Source organism: Aptenodytes patagonicus, chromosome 4 (genome assembly GCF_965638725.1).
Source record: "Aptenodytes patagonicus chromosome 4, bAptPat1.pri.cur, whole genome shotgun sequence".
Taxonomy (NCBI): domain Eukaryota; kingdom Metazoa; phylum Chordata; class Aves; order Sphenisciformes; family Spheniscidae; genus Aptenodytes; species Aptenodytes patagonicus.
In genome coordinates, this window is record NC_134952.1 from 6435597 (window position 1) to 6460184 (window position 24588).

The 24588-nt window shown below is 45.8% G+C and overlaps 1 protein-coding gene across 5 annotated transcripts; it reads left to right on the forward strand.

Moving 5' to 3' along the window:
• Positions 1-194: 194 nt before the first annotated feature.
• IMMT (inner membrane mitochondrial protein) lies at positions 195-24030 on the forward strand. 5 transcript variants are annotated; one of them, XM_076335725.1, is made up of 15 exons: positions 195-304; positions 6697-6773; positions 7217-7406; positions 9256-9376; positions 10012-10101; positions 11185-11283; positions 13936-14072; positions 15094-15197; positions 16802-16937; positions 17802-17931; positions 19121-19135; positions 20630-20853; positions 22073-22204; positions 22605-22734; positions 23075-24030. In XM_076335725.1, the coding sequence occupies exons 1-15, from the start codon at positions 260-262 to the stop codon at positions 23680-23682; spliced, it is 2238 nt and encodes a 745-aa protein (XP_076191840.1). In that variant the 5' UTR covers positions 195-259; the 3' UTR covers positions 23683-24030. The 5 variants fall into 5 exon arrangements, with proteins under 5 accessions (XP_076191840.1, XP_076191841.1, XP_076191842.1 ...); XM_076335726.1 differs by having other exon boundaries at positions 10012-10092; XM_076335728.1 differs by lacking the exon at positions 195-304 and adding an exon at positions 985-1139.
• The last annotated feature ends 558 nt before the right edge of the window (positions 24031-24588 follow it).

A 24588-nucleotide genomic window follows, 5' to 3' on the forward strand; every position in this document is an offset into this window, starting at 1 on the left:
CGCGTCGGGGACACACCGCCGGCGGCGGCGGGAGGCCACATTTGCGTACGGCCCGTTCCGTCCCCTCTGATTGGACGCGCTGCCCGCCGCTCTCCGCTGGGAGCGGCCACGCCCCTGGCGGAGCGGAAGCCCGAGCGGCCGCCGCGCATGCGCGCCGCACTTTACTCGCGGTCGGGGGGGCGGAGGCAGGCGGCGCTGGGAGTTACCGCGCACGGCGCCTTCCTGCAGCCTGCCCCCGGCCGCCACCGGCTCCGAGGCCATGCTGCGGGCGTGCCACCGAGCGGGGGTCGCTGTGGCCGCGCAGGTGAGCAGGGCGACGGGCGGCGCGCAGCCCTGGGAGAGCCCCGTGAGCCGTCCTCTCTGTCGCCTGCCCTCCGGCCGGTGAGGCCTGGCCGCCCGCCTCCCAGGGACCGGACCGGGCCGGGCCGGGCCTGCCGGCGGGGGCGAGCGGAGACGGGGTGGGGCGGGGGTACGGGGCGCGGCGCGTCCTCTAATCGCGGCTCGGTCTTCTCTGAATGACTCCGCACGGGCGGGCCGCGATTGGCTGCTCGGCTTTTGAGGGGCGGCCGCGTGCGCCAACAGGGCGCCTGGGCGGGCGGGGGCTGGGCGCGGGTACGTCGGGTGTACTACGAGTCCCGGCGTGCAGCGCGCCAGCCCTGCGCGGGGCGGAGGGGCGCGCCGCCCGCAAGGCACGCCGGTCCTTGTAGTCTGCCACGGGTCTCCTACTGGGTGGAGGCCCCTGGAGACGCGGGGCGGGGCGGGCCCGCCGCGCTGCATGCTGGGGGCTGTAGTCTCCTCGGCCGTCACCTGCCGGCGCCGGGCCTGCCGCCGCCTCTCCCGCCGGTCCAGGCCTCGGGGCAGCGCCGGGGAGCGGCGGCCGCAGCCCGGAGGGGCGGCAGGGCTCGGCGCCGGCACACGACCGGCCGCCTCCTCGGCGGCGGGGCGGCGGGGCCCGCTCACCGGCGGGGAAGGACGTGACCTTGCCTTCCCCGCCGCGGCCTCCCCTGCGCCGCCCCGGCCGGCGGCCCCGGTACCTCGCAGCCCTTCCCCGTTTTGACCGCTGTGGGTCCGATCGCCTGGCCGTGCCGTTAATAACGGGGGTCCCGGCGCTCGGGGCGACGAGTAGCGTCAGCTTTCAGGTGTGAGGGGGCCTGTGGTACCGAGTGGCCGTAACGGGGATCCTTTAGTCCTCGCAGTCGGGCACGGAGAGGAGAGAACACGGGATGCCGGGGCGGGGGGGGGGGGAGCGCCCGTCGGGTGTATTTTCTGGACCCTTGCCCTTCCTCGTCGGGAGAGGTTAGGACGGAAATACGCCACGGGGGCTCTTTAAAGCAGTCGGCCAACTCTGGGAGGGTACGAGGGTTTACAGGAGAGGCTGACTCCTCTACTAAGGCCCCAACTTGTGTTTTAGGTGCCTGCTTAGCAGTAATAAAAAATGATCCGATGAGATCGCTTTTCTGTTCTCTACGTTTCAGCGTTCGTTGCTCCCCAGTCGCACCGTTCAGCAAAGGGACAGCTGTGGGTTCAGCCCCCGCTGGCTCTGTAGTTGAAAGGTAACCGCTTCAAAGCTGGCAGCCTTTTCCAGCGCAGCAGCTGGCGTTTCCTCTGCTGCTTCGTAAGGCTGGAGAGTTCTCCGGGCCAGGTCATCTGATGCCCGCTAAAATAAGGCTCTGGGTTTGCAGGCCTGTGGAGGGTTTGAGCTGGGAGTTGAGAGGACAGCGAACGGGCTTTCGCAGGTGTTTATCACTTAGGGCTATTCGCATGCGTTCGGTCTGTAAAAGAATGTGTCTGGAATGACTGCACAGCACTGGAAAAGCCAGTGTTGCGCTCTGCGGCTCGGAAGCCTGTCTTCGGTCTGTAAATGTTGGGTGGAAGAACCGTGCAAACCCAGAGATGCCACAGCGCTCTGTGAAGTTTGTGGTCTGTATCCTTGCTGTTTGTTTCCTTACTTCCAAAAATAACTTTTTTTTTCCGCTTCATCCCTACTCGTATTTCCCGATGAGACTGAATACAACGGCGATTTAGTTTGGACAGCGAAAGTGGGCATGCAATGAAATAGTTTTTGCTTCTTTTTATTCACATTGGGGGGAAGCTTTGTGGCATACTGCAGTATGTACACGTGAAGGCTGTTGCTGGTCCCATGGACTTTCTGCAACTAAAACTTGTTTCTTTTTGGGTGGCAAAAGAGCCCGAAACTGGAAATAAGAAACAAGTGTTTTAATTATAGCACTTGTTTTGCAAGAGGGTGCAGAATTGTGGACTCTAATCCAGAAGTGCTAACCTGATCTGAGATGATACTAGGTAGTTTTTCCGCAAGCAGCGAAAACTCCCGTCAGGGCAGTAAGACCCTCTGGCTGTTGAGAGGTCGTCAGGCAGACGCTGATGCTGTCAGGCCTGGAAGGGGCACCAGCGCGGCGACACCAGGATGCTCCATCTGCCTGTGCTGCCCGTTGCCTTGCTAATAAGGGAAGGCGTCCTCGCTGCCCGCATCCTCCTGCCTGGGGGAGCACGTTCGACAGGCAGGTTCTTGCTGGAGCAGCAGCATTGGTTTATTCTCCGCTCCAGCTGCGCTGATCCCCAGGCAGCCTCAATTACACAGTTTTTACACCTCGTTACTCGTCTTCCATTTTCTTGTCTTTACTACCCCTTCAGCACTCTTGTCCCTCTTTTTTTGACCCGAGACTCAGCGCGTCTCATGTCATGTTTAGGCGTTTCTCTCGCCCTGTTCAGTCAGCTAAAGCTCAGGCCGGAGCCTCGGCACCCGCCTGCAGTCCCCATGGTGGCGTTATTGTGAGTGATGACACCTCGCTGGTACCTTGCTATTCAGCTAGTGAAACTTGATTGTTTTGCTATGATACAGCCCAAAAAGAAATGTGTTTGGGGATTTTTTTTGGGGTTTTTTTTTTTGTTTTAAATATTAGGAGTGGCAAGTTTCAACGATATTTTTTTAAGAATGGAAATAAACCCTTTTTTACATATAGGTTATATGGAAGCTGACAGTGAGGCAAGTCTGCTTCTGTTTTGTGATGTTAAGATACTCCTTTACAGGTTAAAAAAATCCAGCTGTCTTAAGGAGAGCTGGACCTGGTCAGGGTTGTGGGGTAACAGGGCCTTGATGATGCTCGGTTGCTTGAGCAGACTGAGAGAGCCGGGAAGCAGAGCGTGGCCGGATGGGGGGGTAGCAAAGCAACTGCTGCTCCCCAAAGCCAGAGCAGCATGAAGGTTTAAGTAGGGAAAATCCCGGTAGAGAGCTCGTGGTGGAGACTGGCAAGAATTTTTATCCTCTCTCACTGTGAGCTCGGTGCGTGGAGGAGCAGTAAGGTCGTTAACGAGTAAATTGAAGTTGTGGCTTTGAGAGAAGTGGGTCTTCATCACAGCGATTTCATAAAAGTTTTCAGCTACGTGCGCAGCGCTGCAGGGAGACTCTTCTTCCCTTACTCGGAGTATTTCTGCAGTTTTCTTTGAAAAGAAACAGAGGGCTTTTTGTAAAAAGGTACGATATTTGGCAGAAGTCTTGAATGATGGGAAATTAATCCGAGTTCTGTGGTCAGATATCCTTGTTACACCTAACCTCTCTTGTGACAAAGATGAACTTCCTCTGAAGTTTCTGCTTTGCTCTTTCTGTTTAAGTAAACAAATCCCATGTTGCAGAAAACCGTACGTGTCTTGCAAGCCTCGTTCTGTGCGAATTCTGGGTCAAGATGCTTGAGTCTGGTGACGAGGAGAGGTTTAGCTGGGGCTGAATGAACGCAGAGGATGGCGCGTCCTGTGTCTGGTTATTTGAAGTTAGGCGCGAAGTATAAGCCTGCGAGGCAGATTTTATTTTTTTAATGATGCTCTGCCGTGCCGCGCTGTACCTGTCCTGAGCGCTTTGCCAGGGCGAGCTCACGTGGATAACCTCAAATGCTGATTCACTGGGGCTCTTAATGTGAACCGGAGTGAAGGTACGATGTGCCCTGCAAAGTGATTCTCGTGCTGATATAATAGTAGATAAGGAATGTAAAATAATAAGCATTTAAGAAGTTAGGTGAAACAAATAGCAGGTAGAACTGCTGGAAGAGGAGGAAGAAATGGCAACGGTTGCCCTGCAGTGCCCTTGCTACGGGGATCCGTGCTGTCTGCGTGATGCCTTATCCAAAGGGTTTCCTCTGTCTTCTCTTCTGCAGGACAGCAAGTGGTTTATTTCTGCCTTTTACAGGACGTAGCAACGCGCGTGTGATGTATTTCTTCCAAATCCTTTGAGGCATTATTACAAATAAGTAACAGGGGTCTAAAAAATGACAAACTCTTGGAAATTATGCAAAGGGGAGATTAGAAACTGCCTGTAAATTTCCAAATTACGGTGATTTAGCAAATACAAGCAACATTATTATGATGGCCGAAAGAGAGCAGTGCTTCTTTAAAAAAATTGATTTTTAAAAACTCAGTGAGTTTTGGAGGTAATAGCGTATTTGGATGCGAGGGAGGAAAATTAGACTTGGGCTTCCACTCATAAAACTTTGGTACCTAAAGATTTTCAGTTATTGTTCCCCTGGCCAGCTGTGGGAATTTCTGTTCGTAGCACCTTGAAAGAAAGAGTTGGTGGGGACTTGTTTCGGGTTTAGTTATGGCTCCCATTGCTACATGTACACTAGTGCGAGAGGCTGACAGCGTAGACTGAGTGCCTGCATTTCGGTTCCTCTCAGCTTGGTGAACGATGAATAAAAATGAGGATTTGGGTAATCGTGGAACAGCCCAGCTTGGAAGGGACCTCGAAAGATCATCTGGTCCAAAGAGCACCTGGACCAAAAATGATAATCCCAGAAAAAAACCCCTCCTGATGTACAAAGCACAAACGCCGAACAAGAAGCAGCAAGGTTTCTCCTCTGCCCTGCTAGCTTCCGAAGTGCAGCCTGTTCCTGAGCGCGGGAGCAGATGTGTTTACTGAACGGGCACGGTGTTATTTGCCGTCACTAGGTGTGAGCAGGGGCTGTAGCCAACATGAAAATGGGTGGACTGGCCCCAGTAACAAGGTTACGGTTGTGGCAGCCTCCGGAATCCGCCTAGAAGGCAAGTCCAGCCTGAGCAAGGACGGGCAAGTGAGTTGCCTTAAGCTCCCTCTTGCCGTGGCGCAGGGGGGGATAACCGCCAGAAAGCCTGGCGAGGGGCTTGGGAGTGACGGCTGATTTCCAGGTGAGTTCTAGGCAAAATAACGTAAACCCGGAGTGTTGGAAGGGACTGAAATTGAACGGATCAATAGAAAATAACTTCCCGCCCCATTTTATTGGGTTGAGCTGTAGGCGTAATGCTCAAATATTTCACTCATCCTATGCTTCGTGGTGTGCTAGGGACCTGTGGAGACTCAGAAGCATGTCCAGCAGTTGATTACAAAATGATTAAAGAGGCTTTTATTAGTGACGTTCCGTTTGAAAGGGCTGGTGAGGCCTCGGTGTGTGCTTCTGGGGCAGTCAAGCCTGATAATCAAAAACATTACAGAATGTATTTATTATTTTGTCTCCCGTTCTATCCATTGTAAACTAGAAAATCAACCACGGAGCACAGCTAGGGCTCGTGAAGGTCTCGGGGGTAAGAAGAGCGCGTCTCCTCTTGCTGTACACGTGCTCCTGTTACCAATTAAAAATTTTTGGCTGCCGTTCTGGAAAGAATAAGAATTCAGTGTTCCGGCATTTCCTCTCTACGCTGTTAGACAAGGATGGGACCTAAACCACAAGACTTGTGCTTGGTACTTATTGCCACATGCAAAAGGAAGTAGAGAAACTTCTGTTCTGGGGGTGTGTTGTAGTGAAGCATCTCCCAGTTTTCTTTTTCTTTTTTTTTAAATAAAAACTTTCTTGTTGCCTAAAATACCTCAACTGTGGGAAAAGTCCCTTTTGTGCCTCGTACACTGATTTCCCGCGAGTCCTGTATTTCTTTCTTAGTAATTCACATGTGGGGGGAAAAAACCACCTGAGGGGGACAGCGTTTTTCCTTCTTCTGTAGGCTAGAGTAGCTTAACCAGTCATTCTGGTTAATCTTAATTTTCAGCTAAAATATAAAGAAGATAAAAATCTTGGGTAATGTGGTTTTTGTTAAGTAGAATATAATGAAATATCACTCTTCATATAGTAATTTCATTTATATTATAATCCGATGTCTGTCTGGAAAGTGGATGCGTCGTTAATTCTTTTAAAGAGGAAGTCTTGGTTTGGAAGGTCAAGGAGAACTGCTTGTATGTCTTCAGAAATAAAAATAAATTTAAGTATTAAATCTAGTTTTTAATAGTTTCAAGTATTTAAACAGCTGCTGTTGTCTTCTGCGCTGCTCACAGCCGAGCTGTTCTAGCGCGCGAGATTGTTGAAGAGAATCTGAACTCACCCAGCTGTACTGCCCAAACTGGAGGTCGGGGACATAAATAGGCAAAATAAATGCAGAAATAAGCTGGGGCGGGGTTTGGGTTTTGGGGTTTTTTTTGGTTTTTTTTTCCCCCTTTTTTTCAAAATGCCCAATTACTTCTTAAAAAGCCCTTAACCTACAAGCTGCACGTGAGAAAGGTCTTCTCTTTGTTCAGGGAAAATAGAGCCCAACGTCAGCTGCTGCTTTCCTTCGGAGGGCGGGCGAGATGTGGCGATGGAGCAAACCGGTCCGATACTGCTGCTGAGGTGAAGAGACATTTAAACGTGCTCACTGCTTAACTCTTGCCTCCTCCACCCCTTGCAGAATAGCCGGTGTGGGAGAGCGTCACTCCGTCCGTTACGACTGTACCGTGGATATGCTACCCCCTCGGGAGAGTCTGGGTACGTAGAAGGTTTTGGAGGGTGGAATTGGTTCTTCTGGTGCGTTGACCAAGAGGGAATCTGCTCCTTAGTTTCATGTGAGGGCAAACTGGTAGTGGTGGGATTTTTTTTGTTGAGTAACTCTTATTCTCATGGTTTTGTGTGTTCCTTGTTTGATTCAGTCAGATTTAAATGAAGCGCATCAAGATGATCAATATTTAGAAGGAAGGTTGCGGGTTGCCGTCTTATCTTTGGGTTAGTCATGAACCAGTACGGTACCAGGGATTCGCTGGCGCTGAAAGTGGGTGCTTTAAAGTGGGTGCTGGGTTTGTTGGCAGGCTTCTGGAACAGAGCGGTTGTCCCCAGCTGTAAGCTAAAGACTTACAACCTGTGTGTGGTTTGTCATGTAACACAATTTACATAACTTTCACTCCTCTTCCCCCCCCCCCCCCCCCCCCGCCCAGTGTTTCTGTAGGCAAAATCATTGGTGCAGGTGTCCTGTTTGTGGGCGGAGGAGTAGGTGGAACCATCCTGTATGCCAGCTATGATACGCAATTCCGGGAGAGCGTAGAGAAGGCTGTTCCTTACTCTGATAAACTCTTTGAAATGGCACTTGGTCCCGCACCTTATAGCCCACCGATGCCAAAGAAACCGGTAAGTGTTTCCCGTTCACCCCCACCCTTTCATTTTTCCTTTTTTTAAAGAGAGCATCTGCTCTTAGTTTTCAAGTTCTGATTAGTTTTGTTGTGTGCTAGGTGCAAGGATTGTGTACTGAGGTACTACGTGGTGCTGCACAACGGTGCCGCTTGTACGTTTGCCATTATCGTCTTGCGATTGTGGTCTGTGGGTTGTAAAACTGTTATTTTTATTTACAGTAAAATAATCTAGTAGGATCCTAACTGAATAGCCCTTCTGCTTATACTCGGATAAGTTGGGGGGAGAGAGAGGTAGGCGACGCATTGGAATTCAACTGTTTTACTGTGGCTAGAGATTCAGTGTAGTTAGCGATATAGCCGGATTAGACAACTTTTATTCTAAGCTGAATTTATTTTAAAGAAAACTGAGAACTTTTCAAATCAATAAAAGTTTGAATGGTACAGAGCCATGCATGAGCATCATACTTCGAAATCCTAGTGACACGACCCCGCAGAAGGGAAAACTTGATACAGCCTTCAGCACAACCCTGGAAATTGAATCTGGAAGTTTCTCTGTTCCTGCATCGGAAAGCAAATGCTTCCCAATTATCCAAGAATGCTGAAAAGCTGCTCCAGCCACGGCTGTCCTGAGCTTTCAGAAGCCATTTGACCTTCAAGAAACCCAAAATATTTTTAATTGGAGTTTAAGAAAGCGGTTCTTAATGAATGGGAGAATATCAGTTAACCCAAACTGTACCTCTTCTGGTTTTAGCTACACTTGACTCGTGACCATCCAGGCTCCTCGTGCCTCCCAGGCACAAGTAAATTTTGCAAAACAGATGGGTCAGACGGCAAAGTTATCATCTGCCCAGTCACGGCTCTAACCCAATTGCTTTTATTTTTACCTTGTGGCTTTGCATGATGGATATTAAAGGATTAATAGCACAAAAGCTCACAATACCCTGCGCCTGAGTAAGCGTTCGCCTGCCCTGAACACTGGCATCTGAATCCTTTTAAAGGGAAATCAGTGAAGTCGTGCAACTCTGATTCTTCCGTGCCTGTCAACCCCACACCATGCCTGTAGCATCTTCTGTTCAGTGATATCCAGACAAAATCATCGTTTGTTCTTTTTTTAAAAACATATCTCTAATTATGCAGTCACGTACCTTTAAAACAATTATATATATATTTTTTTTTTTCCACTACAACTTGAAAAGGAATTGCCTAGAGACTGAGCGGGATGGGAGGGGTGACTCCCGTAAGTGTTGGTGGACAAAAAATTACAATTGAGGGAGCCAGCTGTTGGAGCAGTTACCTGAAAAACTGAAGCTGGGCAGAGAAGACTGATGGCCTAACTTGTTTTGACACTAAATGCTTGAGAGGTTTGAAATGAAGAGGAGAAGTGTCAACTGAATTAATTGAAGATACACCTGTATGGATTAAATAATGTCCGGGGGGGGGAAATAATTGAAATCTGCTTTCTGGAGTTGTTTTAGACCTTCACGTGCGTGTGATTTTTATAGTTTCTGCATTATCTGTAGTGTTCAGCACGCGCAGAAGCGTTTGGAATATTTGGGACATGAAATTATTTGCTTCTTATGCATACCTAAATAAATACTTGTTTGTAGTGAAAACTGCCACTACTATACCTTCAGTTTTGGAGAGGTGAAAATTGTAAAGATTCCTTCTAAATTAAAAATCAAGGCGAGAAATCATACGGCCTTGCTACTGTTCTCATGCGTACCTTGAAGTTCAGATTTATGATACAGTCGTCTGGACACGGAATTGTTCTTTTCCATTATGATGGAGTCGGTGAGACACAGGCTGTTTGGAAAACTGATGGTGTTTCTTATTTTCGATTTTTCAAGATACAGCAAGGTCCACTGAAGATCTCATCTGTAGCAGAAGTAATGAAAGAGTCTAAACAGCCCACTACCAAATCCCAGATGAGCAAAACAGAAGCTGTTGCTCCTTCAGAGGAAAAAGAAGGTAAATTTACAGACTATCATGTAGGGAGAAGCAAAAGACCTAATGATCTCCTATATCATACACGCTAGCGTAGATTAAAACAGTCCTTTGGAATGGTTGAAGAGGAGTACGTTATAATTTCTTAGAATTAATGTTATTTTCTTTTCAGTCATAAGAAAATTTGCCTAAAATGGCTTTAGCCTTTTTTTTTTCTATTTTTTAGGAAATTTATTTACTTTGTGGAATATTTGGGCTCTAAGATAAACAATGACTATCCTGCATAGCTTAGATATGAGACTCAGCGGGAAGAGCGCTTTGGGTGCTGGACTCTGAGGCCGTTTACCTCCTCTTCTTCTTGCAAGCGCAAGAAGCTTAATTTTGGATAGTTACTGAGCTACTGTAAAGCCAGATCAAATGGAACTGGTTTAGAGAGGAGCAGTTGTGACATCTTTTTACATTTGTCTCTCGTGGCTGTGTGTGTATGTAAGTAACACCTGGCTGCTGTTTGTCCAGGAAATTCTCTTTTTCTGGAAATAATAGTATCAGTGTCCAAATAATACATTTCTACAGAGGAAAAAAATTAAGTCTTACATCCCTGTTCTTACATTATAGCACATATATACTAACTGGTTTTGTTCTATAACTGTATTTAACAGCAGGCAAGGCTGCAGCACAGATCATCTCTGCAACAGGTGTAGCCATGTCGGTGCCAGCTCCGGGGATACAGACTGAAGAAGGTGAAAAAGGTCGTATGGACACGATGAAGGAAAACAAAATCCTGTAGCTTCGAGTGCATAAATTCTTACTTCTGTGTTGGTATTTGTCGGTTTTTAAAGGCGCGATTCTTTGTGCCTTTTGCAGAAGAAAACTTCCATCATCCGTTAACAGATTTTTAACGTACTAAGAAGCTGAGATTGAGACCTGGGACAGGTATAGGCGTGCACGCGAGAGGAAAGCCTGCCTTTATGCTGAACCAGAACTCGTACAGTCCAGTTTGCCTCCGCAAACTGGTGGCTTTCTGATTGCTGTTTGGAAAAGCGTGACTGCCCAGGGCCAAGTGAAGAAACTGCATTTATTGTTTAACTCAACAGGAAGCACTAGCTTCTATATGATAGTCTCTTTCAGATGAGATGATATTAATTTCTTTATATATGAACACAGTTCATAAAAAGTATGCCAGCAATGAGTAAATACACTCTTCAGAGTTGGCATCAGCATTATTAAAAGGTAACCTGATGGTTTTTGTTGCAGCATGAGTCTGAGAGCTGAGAGGTCTGGGCTCTCTCCTCAGCTCAGATGCAGACTTGCTGTTGGTCTTGAGAGAATTACTTAGGTCAACGCTCACTCTTAAAGGCATTTTAAGCAGCCTTAGGCTAGGGAATAGAGTATAATAGTGATTCACCATAGCTCCCTCCCTAATCTCTCTTTACCTTGGCTGGACTCTCCAAGCATGCCGAAGGAGAACTGAAAAAAACCATACTTACTTAAAATTTAAGCTTGGCTCCATAAGTGTTTTCCAATTCTTGCTTTGCCTTTCACTTCTGAATCTTGTATATTTTTGTAACTAGTCAACATAAAATCTACAGATGCATGTGAGGTATCCATGCTACAATTTTTAATTTTAAGAAGATTTAAGACTGACCTTTGTAGTTCTGGGTATAAAAAACGCTTGAGGTAGTTTCAGCATGGCTTCGTGCAGAAGTCAGATTTATACGGTGATACTGACTATAAAAATCAGTTTTGAAAAGAAAGTTACTTCCCTACAAGTAATCCATATACTAATTTGGACTCTCTGCTAAAACAGTTTAACTCTTTTTACTTCTGAACAGGTAAAGAACAGGAAGAACATGCTATAAAAGAACGGTCACCAGAAGAAGTTGCAGCCCGGCTTGCCCAGCAAGACAAAGAGGAGCAAGAGAAGATAGCGGGTAAGTCCATACTGGTAGTTTTCCTATGTGTGTTATACGTGACAGAAGAATTGTTGGGCTGTATTGGCTTTGGAGTTCTAAGTTGCTTACCCACCTCGTTGTTGTTGTCCCTGTGTTGTGTTGTGTTGGCAGAATGAGTGGTGTTGAAGCTTCTTCCACCCACTAAGAAGTAACTGATAGTCAAAGAATGACGGAAAATTTGGGGTTGGAACGGACCTCCCAGGTCTCTAGTCCAGCCCCCTGCTTGGAGAGTTGGGGCAGGTTGCTCAGGGCCTTCTCCCCTGGAGGTATGAAGCTCTCCAAGGATGGAGATTGTTCCACCTCTCTGAGCAGCTTTGCCAGTGCTTCTTATGATGGAGAACTTGATACATCCAATTAATTTCTCTTGTTGGCACTTGGATCTGTTGCTTCTTGCCCTTTCTCTGGGCAGCCCTGAGAAGTCTGGTTCAGTCTCTTCTGTAACACTCCTTTAGATGTGGAAGGCATTACTGAAGATACCCCTTCAGCTTCTCTTCTTCAGGCTAGAAGAAGCCTTGATCCCTCAGCCTCTCATCTGTGCCATGTGCTCCCATCCCCTAACCATCTTTAGTGCCTCTCCAGTGTTCGCTCCCTGGTTTGTTTGTACCTTTCTTATACAGAGTCTCTCAAAACGAGACCACCGTGTTCCAGCTGTAGTCTCGTAAGTGCCAATTAGAGGGAAATCATTCCTTCACTGCTTCTGTGGGATGTGCTCTTGTTTGGTGCAGCCCTGTTCGCGGTCAGGACTCATTGCTGCCAGAGCACGCTGTTGACCCGTATTCAGTTTGCCATCTTCTGGGATCCCCGGGTCCTTGTCTACACAGCTGCTGCCTGGACTTGTTCGATAGTGGTTCAGGGACAGCCTGTCGAGGCTCTGTGGAGAGTTGCCTGTAGGTTCTGGGCTGGGAACTGTGACAGTTCCTTGCTTGGGTTCTAACTCAGACAGACCTATTAATCCAGCTGTATTATTGAGAGGTGGTCTGGCTTTTCCTGTGTCCCAAAACTCATGTCCGCCTTGTGTGTCTTGCTCAAAACAATGAGCTTTGCTTCCCCCTCACTCCCCACTTGGTTTATTAGATTTTAAATACTTCTGGGCTGTTGTTTGGTCTTGGTTTGGCTGCAGCATCATTGTTTAAATCAGGAGTTTTGGGCCCTTTCCTGGTTTGCCTCAGGGGAAGCCAGAAAAAGAGAGAAGTGTTTTTTTGGTAGATAGTGTTCTGCTGTCGAGCATGTCTGAGCAATCTGTACCTTGATACTTACCTTCTGAAAGCAAACCCAGCTCAAGCTGCAGATTGATTGCAGTGTTAGAAAGCTTCCATATCATCATCCAGCCAGTGTTGACGAGGATGAGAGGGAGACCAGCCCTTTGGAGAAACGGATGGGTGTTGAAGGATGACCTCTGACTTGGGGAATGCAGGGATGGCTGACTGCAATGGCTCTGCAGACGACCTGTGGTGAGGGAAGGAGTCTTTGGGGGTGGGTAGGCTAGAGGCATTGACTACAAGGATGCTGAACAGAAACTGTATTTCAAGTAAGTGAAAGTTTACTGTTAACATAGGTGTAGCCAGTGAAAAAAAAATAGGCTTGAAAGGGAGTTTAACAGTACTGAGGCCGTGTATTGGATGTGCTTCAGCCTGCTGTGGGAGCTACAGCCTTTTTACTTTATTATTCTTGTAGTGCTTGGAAAGGGCTGATGGTGGAGGAGGCGCTGGCACAGTGTGCCGTGCCTGATCTGACCTGTCCGACCGCTGTGCACGTGAAATGGGGTCTCGGCAGATGCGTCGACCACGCTCAGACTTTTCCTCTGACTGTTTTGGTCCTCGGCCAAAGTCCGAGCCTTGGGCTGTTGTTGCACGTGAGGGATGAGAAGGGTGTACAAGCCTGGCCTTACCAGGCTCGGAGTAGACATGCTGGTTGTGGTCTGCTGCTGCTTGCTTCTGTTCAGAGCTTTATCTGGTGTAGAAGAGCAACATGAACAGCAACAAGAGGCTTGGCATTAGTTGTCTGCTTCGTACAAGGACTTTTTTGCAAGTGAAGAAGCTGAGATGTTACACTGAAAAAATCCAGAGGAGTATTTACTGGAAAGCTGGATTTACTTACCCCAGTACTTAGAAATAAATGTCTGGCTCCAGAAAGGCAGACGTTGCTCACTCTGATGAACCATTCTGATTTGGTTCCTGCTTGAATAATTAATAGCTTATTTGTGCTTCTATACCAATAGGAATAGATAGTTGAGTCCACTGCCGCCTTGGCTAGGAAGGATAAATCTGCGTTTGGAATATATCTTCCGTGTGGAAGATCGAAAAATTTACTTGTTTTCTCTTAATAACCATTGTAACAAATGAAGATGGAAAAAACGGTTAAATGCACCCCCCTGCAGAAACACGGTAAAGGTCTTCCACCGAGTGGCTTTACTGCTGTAAGTGCAGACTTGTACCTTAGTACCCTTCTAAATAAGGAGCGTGTCCTGGTCAACCTTTCTTCTTCTGTAGGCTGCGGTTCCCAAACTGACCAACTCTTTTGGGTCATAGAAAATAACGTAAGGAGACACAGAGGATGTAACGTGTCAATTTACTATTCCTACGGCTCTTTTCCTTGTAGTTTAATTCAGTTAATTTTTTTTTTTCCCCCCAGCCCTTGCAGCAACTCTAGAAGGAGCCCTAAGCGCAACAGCTCGTATAACCCTTCAGGCGATTACTGCCCAGGAGTCTGCTGTGCAAGCAGTGAATGCCCATTCGCAAATACTGAAGGAGGCCATGGACAATTCTGAGGTAAACTGGACAAATGGGGACAATTTGCATTTTTTTTTTTTGCTTTGTGTTCAGCAAAACTTTTCATCTCACAATTAAAGATAATGTAGGAAGCTTTTCTTGCAGCGTCTTCGTGTTTATCACAGTTTTAACTAATCTTTCCACTCATGAAATGTGGTGTGAATGAATAATAAAGTGGTTTTACGTTTGACTTTTTTCCCCCCCAACTCCTTTATTCCCCTTCAGCAAGTAGAAAAATTCAAGTTAATACACCGATAATCTTCACATTGTATTTTAATTCATTGTATTTTAATTCCCAAGCCCCTTTTTTACCTAAATATAGTTAGGGTATCATACTGTCCACTCTGATAATTCGGTTGAACCATTCCCTCTGCCAAAATCTTGCTGGCTTGTGCGTTTCTTGTTTGGAAGTGAGTAGGGGATGTACGAGCGATACCAGCTTGTGGTTCTGGTGTGCTAATGCTGGGGTTTGTGTGAAGCGCTGCTTCCTATTCAGTCTTGGAGCAGTGGATACAATTTAGTGGTTAATCAATGGACAGGGGCATACAGGCAACTAAACAAGCACTTGAGATTTAATCTAGTAGTTAGAAAAACAGGTAGCTTAAGAGTTTGCTTTTAAGCTTAAGTATTAAGCTTACTTTAAAATTAAGCAACTTAAAAGTATTACGGTACTTTAAGTATTAAGCTTAAAAGCAATTTTAAAGTATTACAGTACTTTAATACATGTAGAGATTTCCCCCCCGTGCTGTGGCACCACATAAGCTTTTCTGCGTGGGCAAATGGCTGTTGCTCAGGTGGAGAAAAACATTCAAACAAAAAAAGCCATTGGAAGGGAAAAATCATTCGTCTTCCAGCTGTGCTGCTGGTAAAACGATGAAAATGTTGCTCAGTTTGAGTGAAATGAATGTAGCAACTTCTGAATCTCTACAGGCTTTTCTACCCCCACCCCCCACCCCCACCCCTTTTGATAACTCTCATCTCATGAGTGTGGTGGCCCTAATTAGGCATCTATGCTGCTTAGGCTGCTGGGGAGACAAAATCGTCCCAGTGGCGCACGCTGGAGGAAGCGCTGAAGGATCGGAGGAGAGCGGTGGATGAAGCCGCTGATGCCCTTCTGAAAGCCAAGTAAGTTGCTTGTTTTTAAGGCTTATCGAGTGGTAAGTTGATATTGCCCACGCGAGGGCCGGCAGACACCAGATGAGTCTCTAGAAAGTATGCAGTCACCTGTGTTCATATTAAACTGATGTGTTTATGCCCAATCAAAAAAGTCGCATACACTAATAAATATTTTAATTTCCAGTTTGTACATCTTAGGTGCCTGTGCACATGGTCCTCACTGTACCAAAGAGTCTGAAACAGTCTTATTCTTCTTTTTAACAACTTGTTTATCTCTTTAATACTTATCTACAGTGCTGGTAAGTTCAAGTAAGCTTAAAAAAAAAAATCCATAATCCTTTTTGTATCATTTTTGGATAATTTTGTCATTATTAAAGCTATTGTAAGGACTCCATGACTGCACTCTCTGTGTAATGGTGTTACTGACTCAATAGCTGCTTTTAGTTGTAATGAAAAATTAAACCTTACGGCATCGTTTGGCAGTTCCATCTGTCAGCAGAGTTACTTTTAAAGTTAGATTTTTACTAAGCGCGTGCCTAAGAAAAAATCTGAGTTCTGAAACGGAGCACTGCTCGTAACCCAAGGTTCTGTATAAACCGCGTTGATGCGCATTGGGTCTGGTGTGCAGACTCACTGCGTAGGGATTATAGCAGCAAAAATAAGATGACAGACAAGTATCTCCAAGTTGCCCTTGTAATGAGGGTAGACATAAATTTGGAAGCCCTTCTGATGCTTCTGAGGCTGAGGGGGCAACATCATCCCTGAAGTTGCACGGTTGCTGTTTAAGTTACAAACGTCTCTTATCTTTGAAGTTGCTGTGCTGACTAAAAACAGTTAGGAGGTGTAACTGAGGTTTCAAAGAGTAAAACAAAGCTAACGCAAACCCCAGATGCGCTAGCTTTCATTCTCTGTTGCTCTACTGGATGCCTTCACTTTTATTTATTTACTTGTTTGTTTATTTTAAAGCTTGTTCCTTATTCCAATGAGGCCATTAGAAACCTCCATTGGTTTGAATGGATTTGGAAAAGGAACGCTTTTTCACTTTTTCTTTGATTTCCAATGCTTATTCAGATTAGAGGAAAGCGGTTCGTTCTTAATTACAAAAAAAATAAATCCATCTTTACAGAGCTCTATAAATTTTCTCCCATCCTCATTGATCTCCACCAGTCACCATGTCCAAAACACTTCTGCAAGAGTAAGCCATCTATATGAAAAATGTTTCCTTGATACTCTGTTATGTGATAGAGATGTCTGCCTTCTAACGCTAACTTAGTTTTACTAATACTAACTCCTTTCAGTGAATTTTCTTTCATCTGCCCCCTCCAGCTAAGTCTTGAGTACTTGAGTACTAATTACACTATAAATAATTCTCATTTTACATGGGACAGACCCACGGACATCTTTAGGTTTCAGGCTGTGGGGAAAAAAAAATAATCTTTAATCACAGCATCTTAGCCATGGAGCTGGTAGATGGGAAGCACCCGTGGAGTTATCCAGTAGCTCCTCCTATAAATACAGACAGCATAAAGTAAACTTTTCTTTGGGGTTATGTTGTAAGACCCGCACGCAGCTTCTAATTAGCAGCTCTAATTAGCAGCTTCTTCTCTTTTCAGAGAAGAGTTAGAGAAGATGAAAGGCGTAATCGAGAATGCCAAGAAGTCTCAGATCGCAGGAGCCAAATCTCACATTATCGCGGCAGAAGAAAATCTTCATCATATGATAGTTGACTTGGACAACGTCGTGAAAAAGGTAGTGCTTCCACAGACTTTTTAGCTGCCATTAGAGTAAGGACCACTTGGCAGCTTGTGCAGGCCTCCCGTTCCCAAGTCCTCTGTAGTAGGTTAAATATTTTTCAAGTATAAATTCTAGTCTTTTTTAGCTATATTCAGTCTTTGAGCTGATTATATACCACTGAACAGTCATGACAAGATCTTTGCAAGAAGAACTTGAACTCTGTCCTGAAAGAGTCTCCAGCCAGCTTGATTGTCCTTTCTGTAGGCGACTTGTAATTCTTTCCATTTGATGCTGAGAGGAATTTGAATTTACCATGAGGTTAGGGAGGAGTAGGAGCAAATTGTGCTCATGACTTAGTGGGTAAATCACTTCACAGCTCAGAAGGCTGGGGAAGAAATGTAAAGGTGAAATTATCTCCTTTGCAGCACAGTTGATAGTTCATCAGGTGCGTTTTGAGTGGAGAATTTAGCCTAATAGTGGGGATATCAGCACTTACTGAGAGGGGGGCAGCTGTCGCAGGACTGGCTCACTAGGTCCATATGGTAGCTGAAAGCAGAGAAAAAGAGCTGGAGATCTTTAAAGATATAAACTGAATTCAGATACTCTTTTGGTCCCATCTAGGCTACAGACTGGCTACCTAGTTACAGTGTGCGTGTGAGGAGAAATGGATTTGTGGTAGTTCCAGCAAATAATTATTGTATACAAGAGGTTTGATATCCCAGGGTGGGGTTTTTTTTCTCCCCCAAGTGCGTTTGCTTTGGTTGGGCTGGAGGGTAATGATACCTGCCACTAACTCGGGACCTGGCTTTAAATTAGGTATGCCTTTGTTTGCAATATTTGCCTTGAAAAATACACTGATCTCATTTTTGTTTGTTGCAGGTTCAGGCAGCACAATCTGAGGCCAAGATAGTGGCTCAATATCATGAGCTTGTGGCTATAGCTAGGGAAGAGTTTCAGCGAGAGCTTGACAGCATCACCCCCGATGTACAGCCTGGCTGGAAGGGGCTAAGTAAGTCTCTGATTGCAGGGTTACTTCGTGCTTGTTACATGCCAGTCGCTTTGGTTTGCAGTGTTTCTGTAACTACGGCCACTGAACTGAATGTCCAGCATCACATTTTCCATATCATTTGGTTGGTTTGAAGTGAAAATTAGTTCACAATTAAAATAAGTCATCTAAAGCAGGTGTTATGAAGAGGGTTAATTCTGGGAACTACCTGTGCTGTATTGGAAGCTTCAAAAAATGTAGCTCTTGTATGATAAATACCATACGGTTGTTTAAACATCTCTTCCCTTCCCTGGTATTCCAGGAGGAGAGCCGGGTCACTCCAGATTTGGTTCAAATCTGTGTTGCTCACTGATCAAGTATTTGTCTGGTTGACTCTCTGTGATCGTAGCTGTTATAATACGCCATTATTAGAGAGTGATGGAGAACTCCCCGAATTTCTCTAGATCGTCACTGAAATGATAGATGCACTGAAAGATAGAACGCATTGTTCGTACCCTACCTACCCCAGTATATGCTACTTCTAAATTAAACACAGTGACTTGCCTTGAACAGTAGAGAATGCTGCACAGAAGCAGTGAATAGGCATCTTATGTTTTGTTGATGCTATTACTACTGCAGTTCTTTGCCCGAGATCTGAACTCTCACGAGCTGCCTTTCCCTGTGCAGGATAAAGGGAGAACATCTTGGGGTTTGTGATCGCTGCCCTTTTGAGGGAGGAAAGGGAATCTCCTGGTAGCTTCCGTGCACTCAATTTCATACTGGCGTGACCTACTGAAGTATATACGGGACTGACTTGTTAGGGTCCGTGGCTCTCACTGCCGCTTGGGAATTTGTTTCTTAACCAACCGCTTCTGATTTATAAGAACCTAGAAATGTCAGACTAAAATTTCCAGTGTCCTGTTGCACTTTTCTACTTTGAACTTTTATTCCTTGCTTTGGCTAAACTTCAACATCAATCTGTGGGTTTCCAAAGGTGATTTTAGTGGTTGGGATGTTTTGGGCTACATCTTGCCTGTAATATAGAGAGACTTTTACACTTGACATAGTGTTCTTCCTAAGTTCCTGAAGACTTGGACTCACGTTTAAGTCGCTGTAGATAAGCAGCTCTTAGTTTTCTGTTTTACTTTTGCATGACTGACTTGCTGTAGTGAATGTGCACTAACTTTTCCAACCTCTCCTCTTTCTGTTGCAGAGATAACTGACTTAGGTGAGTTCCTGTAACTTGTTCTGGTCTTGTGAATGTCATCTCTTCTCTTTGTTCTTTTTTATGTTTGTGTGGTACATCACTTCAAATTACAGGCAGTATCAACAAAGGGGTGAAACGTTGCATTCCTAAAACATTTCAGGCTGAAATACACTTTGGGATCTTTTCCACTAGTTCTGCATGTCTAGCTTAAACCACAAACTCTTTGTCTAGCAGCGCTTCCCAGGTGAGCATGATCGCTGGCCTGTGAAAGCCAGGTTTACATTTTCTTTGTGAATTTAAGCTGGTCGATACCTGCTGCTGAGATTCCGATGAGAAACAGAAACTTTGAGCAATTCCAGTTAAGCTGTGTGACGGTGTTTGTCCTCAAGTAGGCCCGCCTCGCAGCAGTCCTGGCTTGAGGGAGGTGCTGGATACACCAGCTCCTGCTGATGCCACTGAAATGTCTAGGTACTTCGTGTGCTTGAAAAGCCACATAAGGGCTGTCCTGAGCTGGGTCACCAAAACCAGATTCATTTAATTCGAAGTTGGCTCGATTCTCCAAATTTAATATTCATGATTGATTTTAGAAGTGTTGATTAACTCTTTGATTCTGAGGTTGATTATTACTTATTTTTTCCCTTTTGAACAAAGAAACCTATTAAAACTGGGGTGCAGTAAAGCCCCGTTCTGTACGTAATAGTGTTAAGTTCAACAACTGAGCTTAGTGGTGCTGGTCAGGTTCCCTACTGAACACAAGCACCGTTGCACCGAGCCCTCCTGCGCCAGTCCTTTCTCCAGCGCTCACCAGCAGAATGGCTGACAGGCTGTTGAATTTCACTTGCTTTGGACCCTGCAGGAATGCTTTCCCGAGTAGTCCCTGGTTTTCTGTACAGGCGATTTAGCTGGCAGCCAGTGCAAAATGAGCTGCAGCGTTTTACAGAGCCTATGCCATTCTCAGGTCATCAAATCTACAAACGCTGCAGACGTAGCTCGTGTTGTCCTCCTCTCCCACAAGAAAAGTAGCAAACTCCTTAGCGGACACAGATGTAGTTGTGACCCCTACTGCTCTTTGAGTAGCCAAACCTGAAAGGTACAAATTGGGGTAAGAAATCTGATCGTGACCAGTTGGCCTGGAGGGCTGTTGAAGAGAGAACATGAATTCTGGCCATCTCTCACAACAGCTTCAGACAGTCTCCTCTGAGACTCAGAGGAGACACTCAGACCGTGTCTGAGTGTGACACGGCTATGGGAGTGTAAACAATAGCTGTGAATCACTTCAAAGAAACTAAGATAATTTCTCTCCTAGATAGAAAGTACTTGCTTGTAGGTGTGGCTCAGAAAGTGGTATTGGGCAGGCATTAGTACAGGTCAAGGGCTTGAAGCGCTCAGAAACTTTTCATAAAACGTGCTCGCTGGTCAACCATGTGGAGCCTTAGAGTGCTCGAGTGGGAGGTGGGCAAGCACCATGGTGGCGGTTTCCCCGCAGACCTTCCTGACACCCTGTGTCTTCTTTAGCTGGCCAGTTATCGACAGACGACTTAAATTCTCTCATTGCACACGCCCACCGTCGCATTGACCAGTTAAACAAGGAGCTGGCGGAGCAGCGGGTGAGGGAACAGCAGCACATCGAGTCGGCCCTGGAGAAGCAGAAACTTGAAGATAAAAAAGCATTTGAGGCAGCCGTGGCCAAAGCGCTGGAGCATCACAAGAGTGAGATTGAAATAGAACAGGAGAAGAAGGTAAAGTGGCGTTAACGCGCCTGTTTGGATCTCTGGCTCAAAAAGGAAGTAGAAGAGCTAGAGGAAGCGCACAGAAGAGCAACTGGGATGTTCTTGAGTGATGGGAGACTTCAGATAGGGTGACCCCCACGATAAGCGTGGAAAGGAGATGTTGAGCAAGGAAACGTCTGCAAAGTTAGAATGGTAAAATCAGACAGTGAAACAGGGAATGACTTTTTCACATTCTGTCTGTTGTTGGAGATAGGCTCGCTGGGTCGAAGTAAATGTTTGATCTGACCCGGTATGGCCATCTTAGGGCTATGTAGCCCCTCTGCCCTGCCTCCAGGAGGCGTCTCCATGTCCTTCCACTCTCTGCCAGTGGTTTGGGATTCGATTTCTTTCAGAAAGACTATGAAAACGCCTCAGAATTTTAACGCTGCTTTGGACATGAAGCAAGTGCAACTTAAGACATAGGAATTGGGGCACTGGAGGTTTTATCATTTGAGATGCAATATCGCAGGCAGACGCTTCTGCCAAATACTCCTGCTGTTTTCACGTGTGCCTCTGAAAATGAGATCAAATGCTGGCCATAGTTGGAAAATGTGCATTGACTTGAGGGATACTAAGGATTTCACCTATAGCCTGTAAGTTCAAAGCACTGCAGTGACAAGTACTGAGAGCTCTCTTAAAAAGTTGCTTGACCTATCATCTTTGCATTTAATGTAAGGTTGAAAATGACACAATCCTTTTTTAAAAAAAACAGAAAACGAAAAAACTGTTCAACTGCTTCTAAATAAACCTGCACTCTAAAGTGGCTGTTTTATACAAGACCAGGTAAAAGGGGTATTACCATTTTATTAAACTCTAACTTGGACAGTATTACAGCATGTAGGGAAAAGGTAAAGTACGTTTTGTTTGGAAGCTGGTTTATAAACACCAGTGTTTAGTTTGTCATGTTACTGTATCTTTTATATAGTATTTTGATAGCGGCACTAAGTGCCTAGTGAGTATAACCACCAGTTACAGCCATTGCGGACTGTGAAGCTATTCTTTAGCATCTTTAGGAAGAGGTTCAGCTATAAAAATGGACCTTGGCAGCTTTTTAAGATGAAACGTGGGCTCTGTCAGCGCCACTTCTATAAAATGTACCCTAGGTAATCACTGATGGATGACATAATCATAGCGTGTGACAAGCAGTTGAAAAATAGCGGCGTAATAACAACCGCTTGTGTGTGTACAGGTTGAAGAAGTCCGAGAGGTGATGGAGAGCGAAATGAGGACCCAGCTCCGGCGGCAGGCTGCTGCCCACACAGACCATCTGAGAGATGTTCTTAAGATCCAGGAGCAGGAACTAAAGGTGGAATTTGAGCAGGTGAGGGGGAAGAGCCCCCAAGGGAATTAGGGGGATATTTGAACCCTTGCAAAGCACACGCTTCACAGGATGAGAGTTCTGAAGCATCTTGCAGAAGACTGAAATGCAGGCTGGGGAGGGAAGCCTGCTCATCTTGAAGAGATGATATAAAGTGCCTGAACGCGTAGGTTTTATTCAGATTTGTCTTAAAAGCTTTTGCTATAGGTAAGAAATTGTTGACAGTTACAAGTGCAGTAACTGTTAAATTCACCCTAATAAGGCTTCTTACTGGTATATTGTATTTACTACATGCATTGTCCCTAGCAAGAACAACAGGTTTATAGAAACATATCTTAAAAATAAGGTAAATATGATTAAACAGCTGTTTCTGGTCTGATACATGTATCTTGCTCTGTTTCAGAACTTATCGGAGAAACTCAGTGAACAAGAAATGCAATTCAGGCGCCTTACTCAGGAGCAGCTCGACAACTTCACGTTGGACATAAACACTGCCTACGCCAGGCTGAAAGGAATTGAGCAAGCAGTTGAGAGTGAGCACTGAAATCACATTTCTTTAAGGATTAAAGTCGCAATCCCCAAGGGCCTGTTACCCAAACCTGGGTGCTTAAACCCAGGCTTAGACACGTAGCTCATGGGCCTGGGTTTGCCACACTGCTAAGCACCCAGCAAATCCCAGCTGCATGAGTCCAAAGCTGTCATCTTGTTCCAACCCTGAATTGCGGAACAGACTTGCTTTAAGATTGAGTGCCGAGGGGGCGACTGCTTTTGACAGCAGGGTGTTTAAGAGGAATGGCTTTCGCTGCTTGTGTTCAAAGCTCGTCCTGTCTGTGTGTCCCCAGCTGAGAGTGCCCTTCTTGGCTTATTTTGCAGGTCACGCAGTAGCAGAAGAGGAAGCCAGAAAGGCCCATCAGCTGTGGCTTTCTGTTGAGGCGCTCAAATATTGCATGAAAACAGCCTCTGGGGATAGTCCCACAGAACCACTGGAGAGCGCGGTGAAGGCCATCAAAGCCAGTTGTTCTGACAACGCGTTTACAGATGCCTTAACAGCAGCTCTCCCTCAGGAGTCCCTGACGAGGGGAGTATACAGTGAAGAGGCCCTCAGAGCACGTTTCTACACAGTCCAAAAACTGGCAAAAAGAGTGGCTATGATCGATGAAACGAGAAACAGCTTGTATCAATACTTCCTGTCTTACCTGCAGTCGCTGCTTGTGTTTCACCCGCAGCAGCTGAAGCCACCTGCTGAGCTCAGCCCTGATGACCTCGATACGTTTAAATTACTGTCTTACGCTTCGTATTGCATTGAACACGGGGATCTGGAGCTGGCAGCTAAATTTGTCAACCAGTTAAGAGGAGAGTCTAGGAGAGTGGCACACGACTGGCTGACCGAAGCTCGAATGACCCTAGAAACAAAACAAATTGTGGATATCTTGACGGCGTATGCCAGTGCTGTGGGGTTGGGAACAACTCAAGTGCAGTGAGCTAGGATTGTAGCTTTGGAGGCAGTTCAGCAATCGTTTGTGCCGGAAAGAAATCCCATGATCTCCTAAAGGTTGCAAACCAAGCTGTTGGCAAGGGCTGGAAGCGTTAAATTAAGGCACGGGTACCGTCTTGTTTCCTTGCACTGTATTTAACTTCACCACCTGTTGTATTTGTATTGGTTTTGAGTTATCATGACAACCAACTTCAGGAAGCTTCTCTACAATTTGTGTAAGAATTCTGTTTCCCCATCTTACCAAGCGGGCTTGTGATCCAACCAAAATAATGTTTGTAACCTACCATTAATGATTTGCCACTTTGTCAGCTGAATAAAACAAGACTTCAACCACTTTCTTCTGCTGTTCAGTCTCCTATTTAAACATTCAAATACAGCTGGGCAGTACGAGAACAGCCTTTCTCCATGACGTGAAGTTAAGACTTCTCTCTGTTTTGCTCCTTTCAAGGAGCAAGAATTCATTGATGTGATCGAGGTGTCTGTTAATTTGTACAGCTGTAAAAAAATCCATGTACAAGTAGAGGTTTAAGTAGACATAACTTAAGCTCGTGTCAGAGCACGTATTCTGGTGGACTTCTACCCCTGCATGTTTCTTCTTGTCAGACCTGCTCTCCTGTAGTTTTAGAAGACCAGGTATTTCTATCTAGAAGCCAGATCTTGGTTCAACCATGAGAACTCACATAAAGACTGAGCTCCTTCCTTCTCTTACCTTTCCCTTAATTCTTACCAGCAGTGGAGACAGATTGATCAAACTTACTTAGTACCCACTTGCTGAAATGAGTAATTGGAGCTTGGTCTACTTGCTGATCCAGTTTTAAATTGTTGGTACAATAAAGCAAGGAGCGTATCACCACTTCTGAAAGTCCTTTATCTTTGATCTATCCCTGTTCTA

Coding starts and splice junctions, on each gene's coding strand:
- IMMT (XM_076335725.1), top strand. CDS start 260: ATGCTGCGGGCGTGCCACCGAGCGGGGGTCGCTGTGGCCGCGCAG. Junction 305..6,696: donor GGGTCGCTGTGGCCGCGCAG/GTGAGCAGGGCG, acceptor CACCCCTTGCAG/AATAGCCGGTGTGGGAGAGC. Junction 14,073..15,093: donor AGGCCATGGACAATTCTGAG/GTAAACTGGACA, acceptor TATGCTGCTTAG/GCTGCTGGGGAGACAAAATC.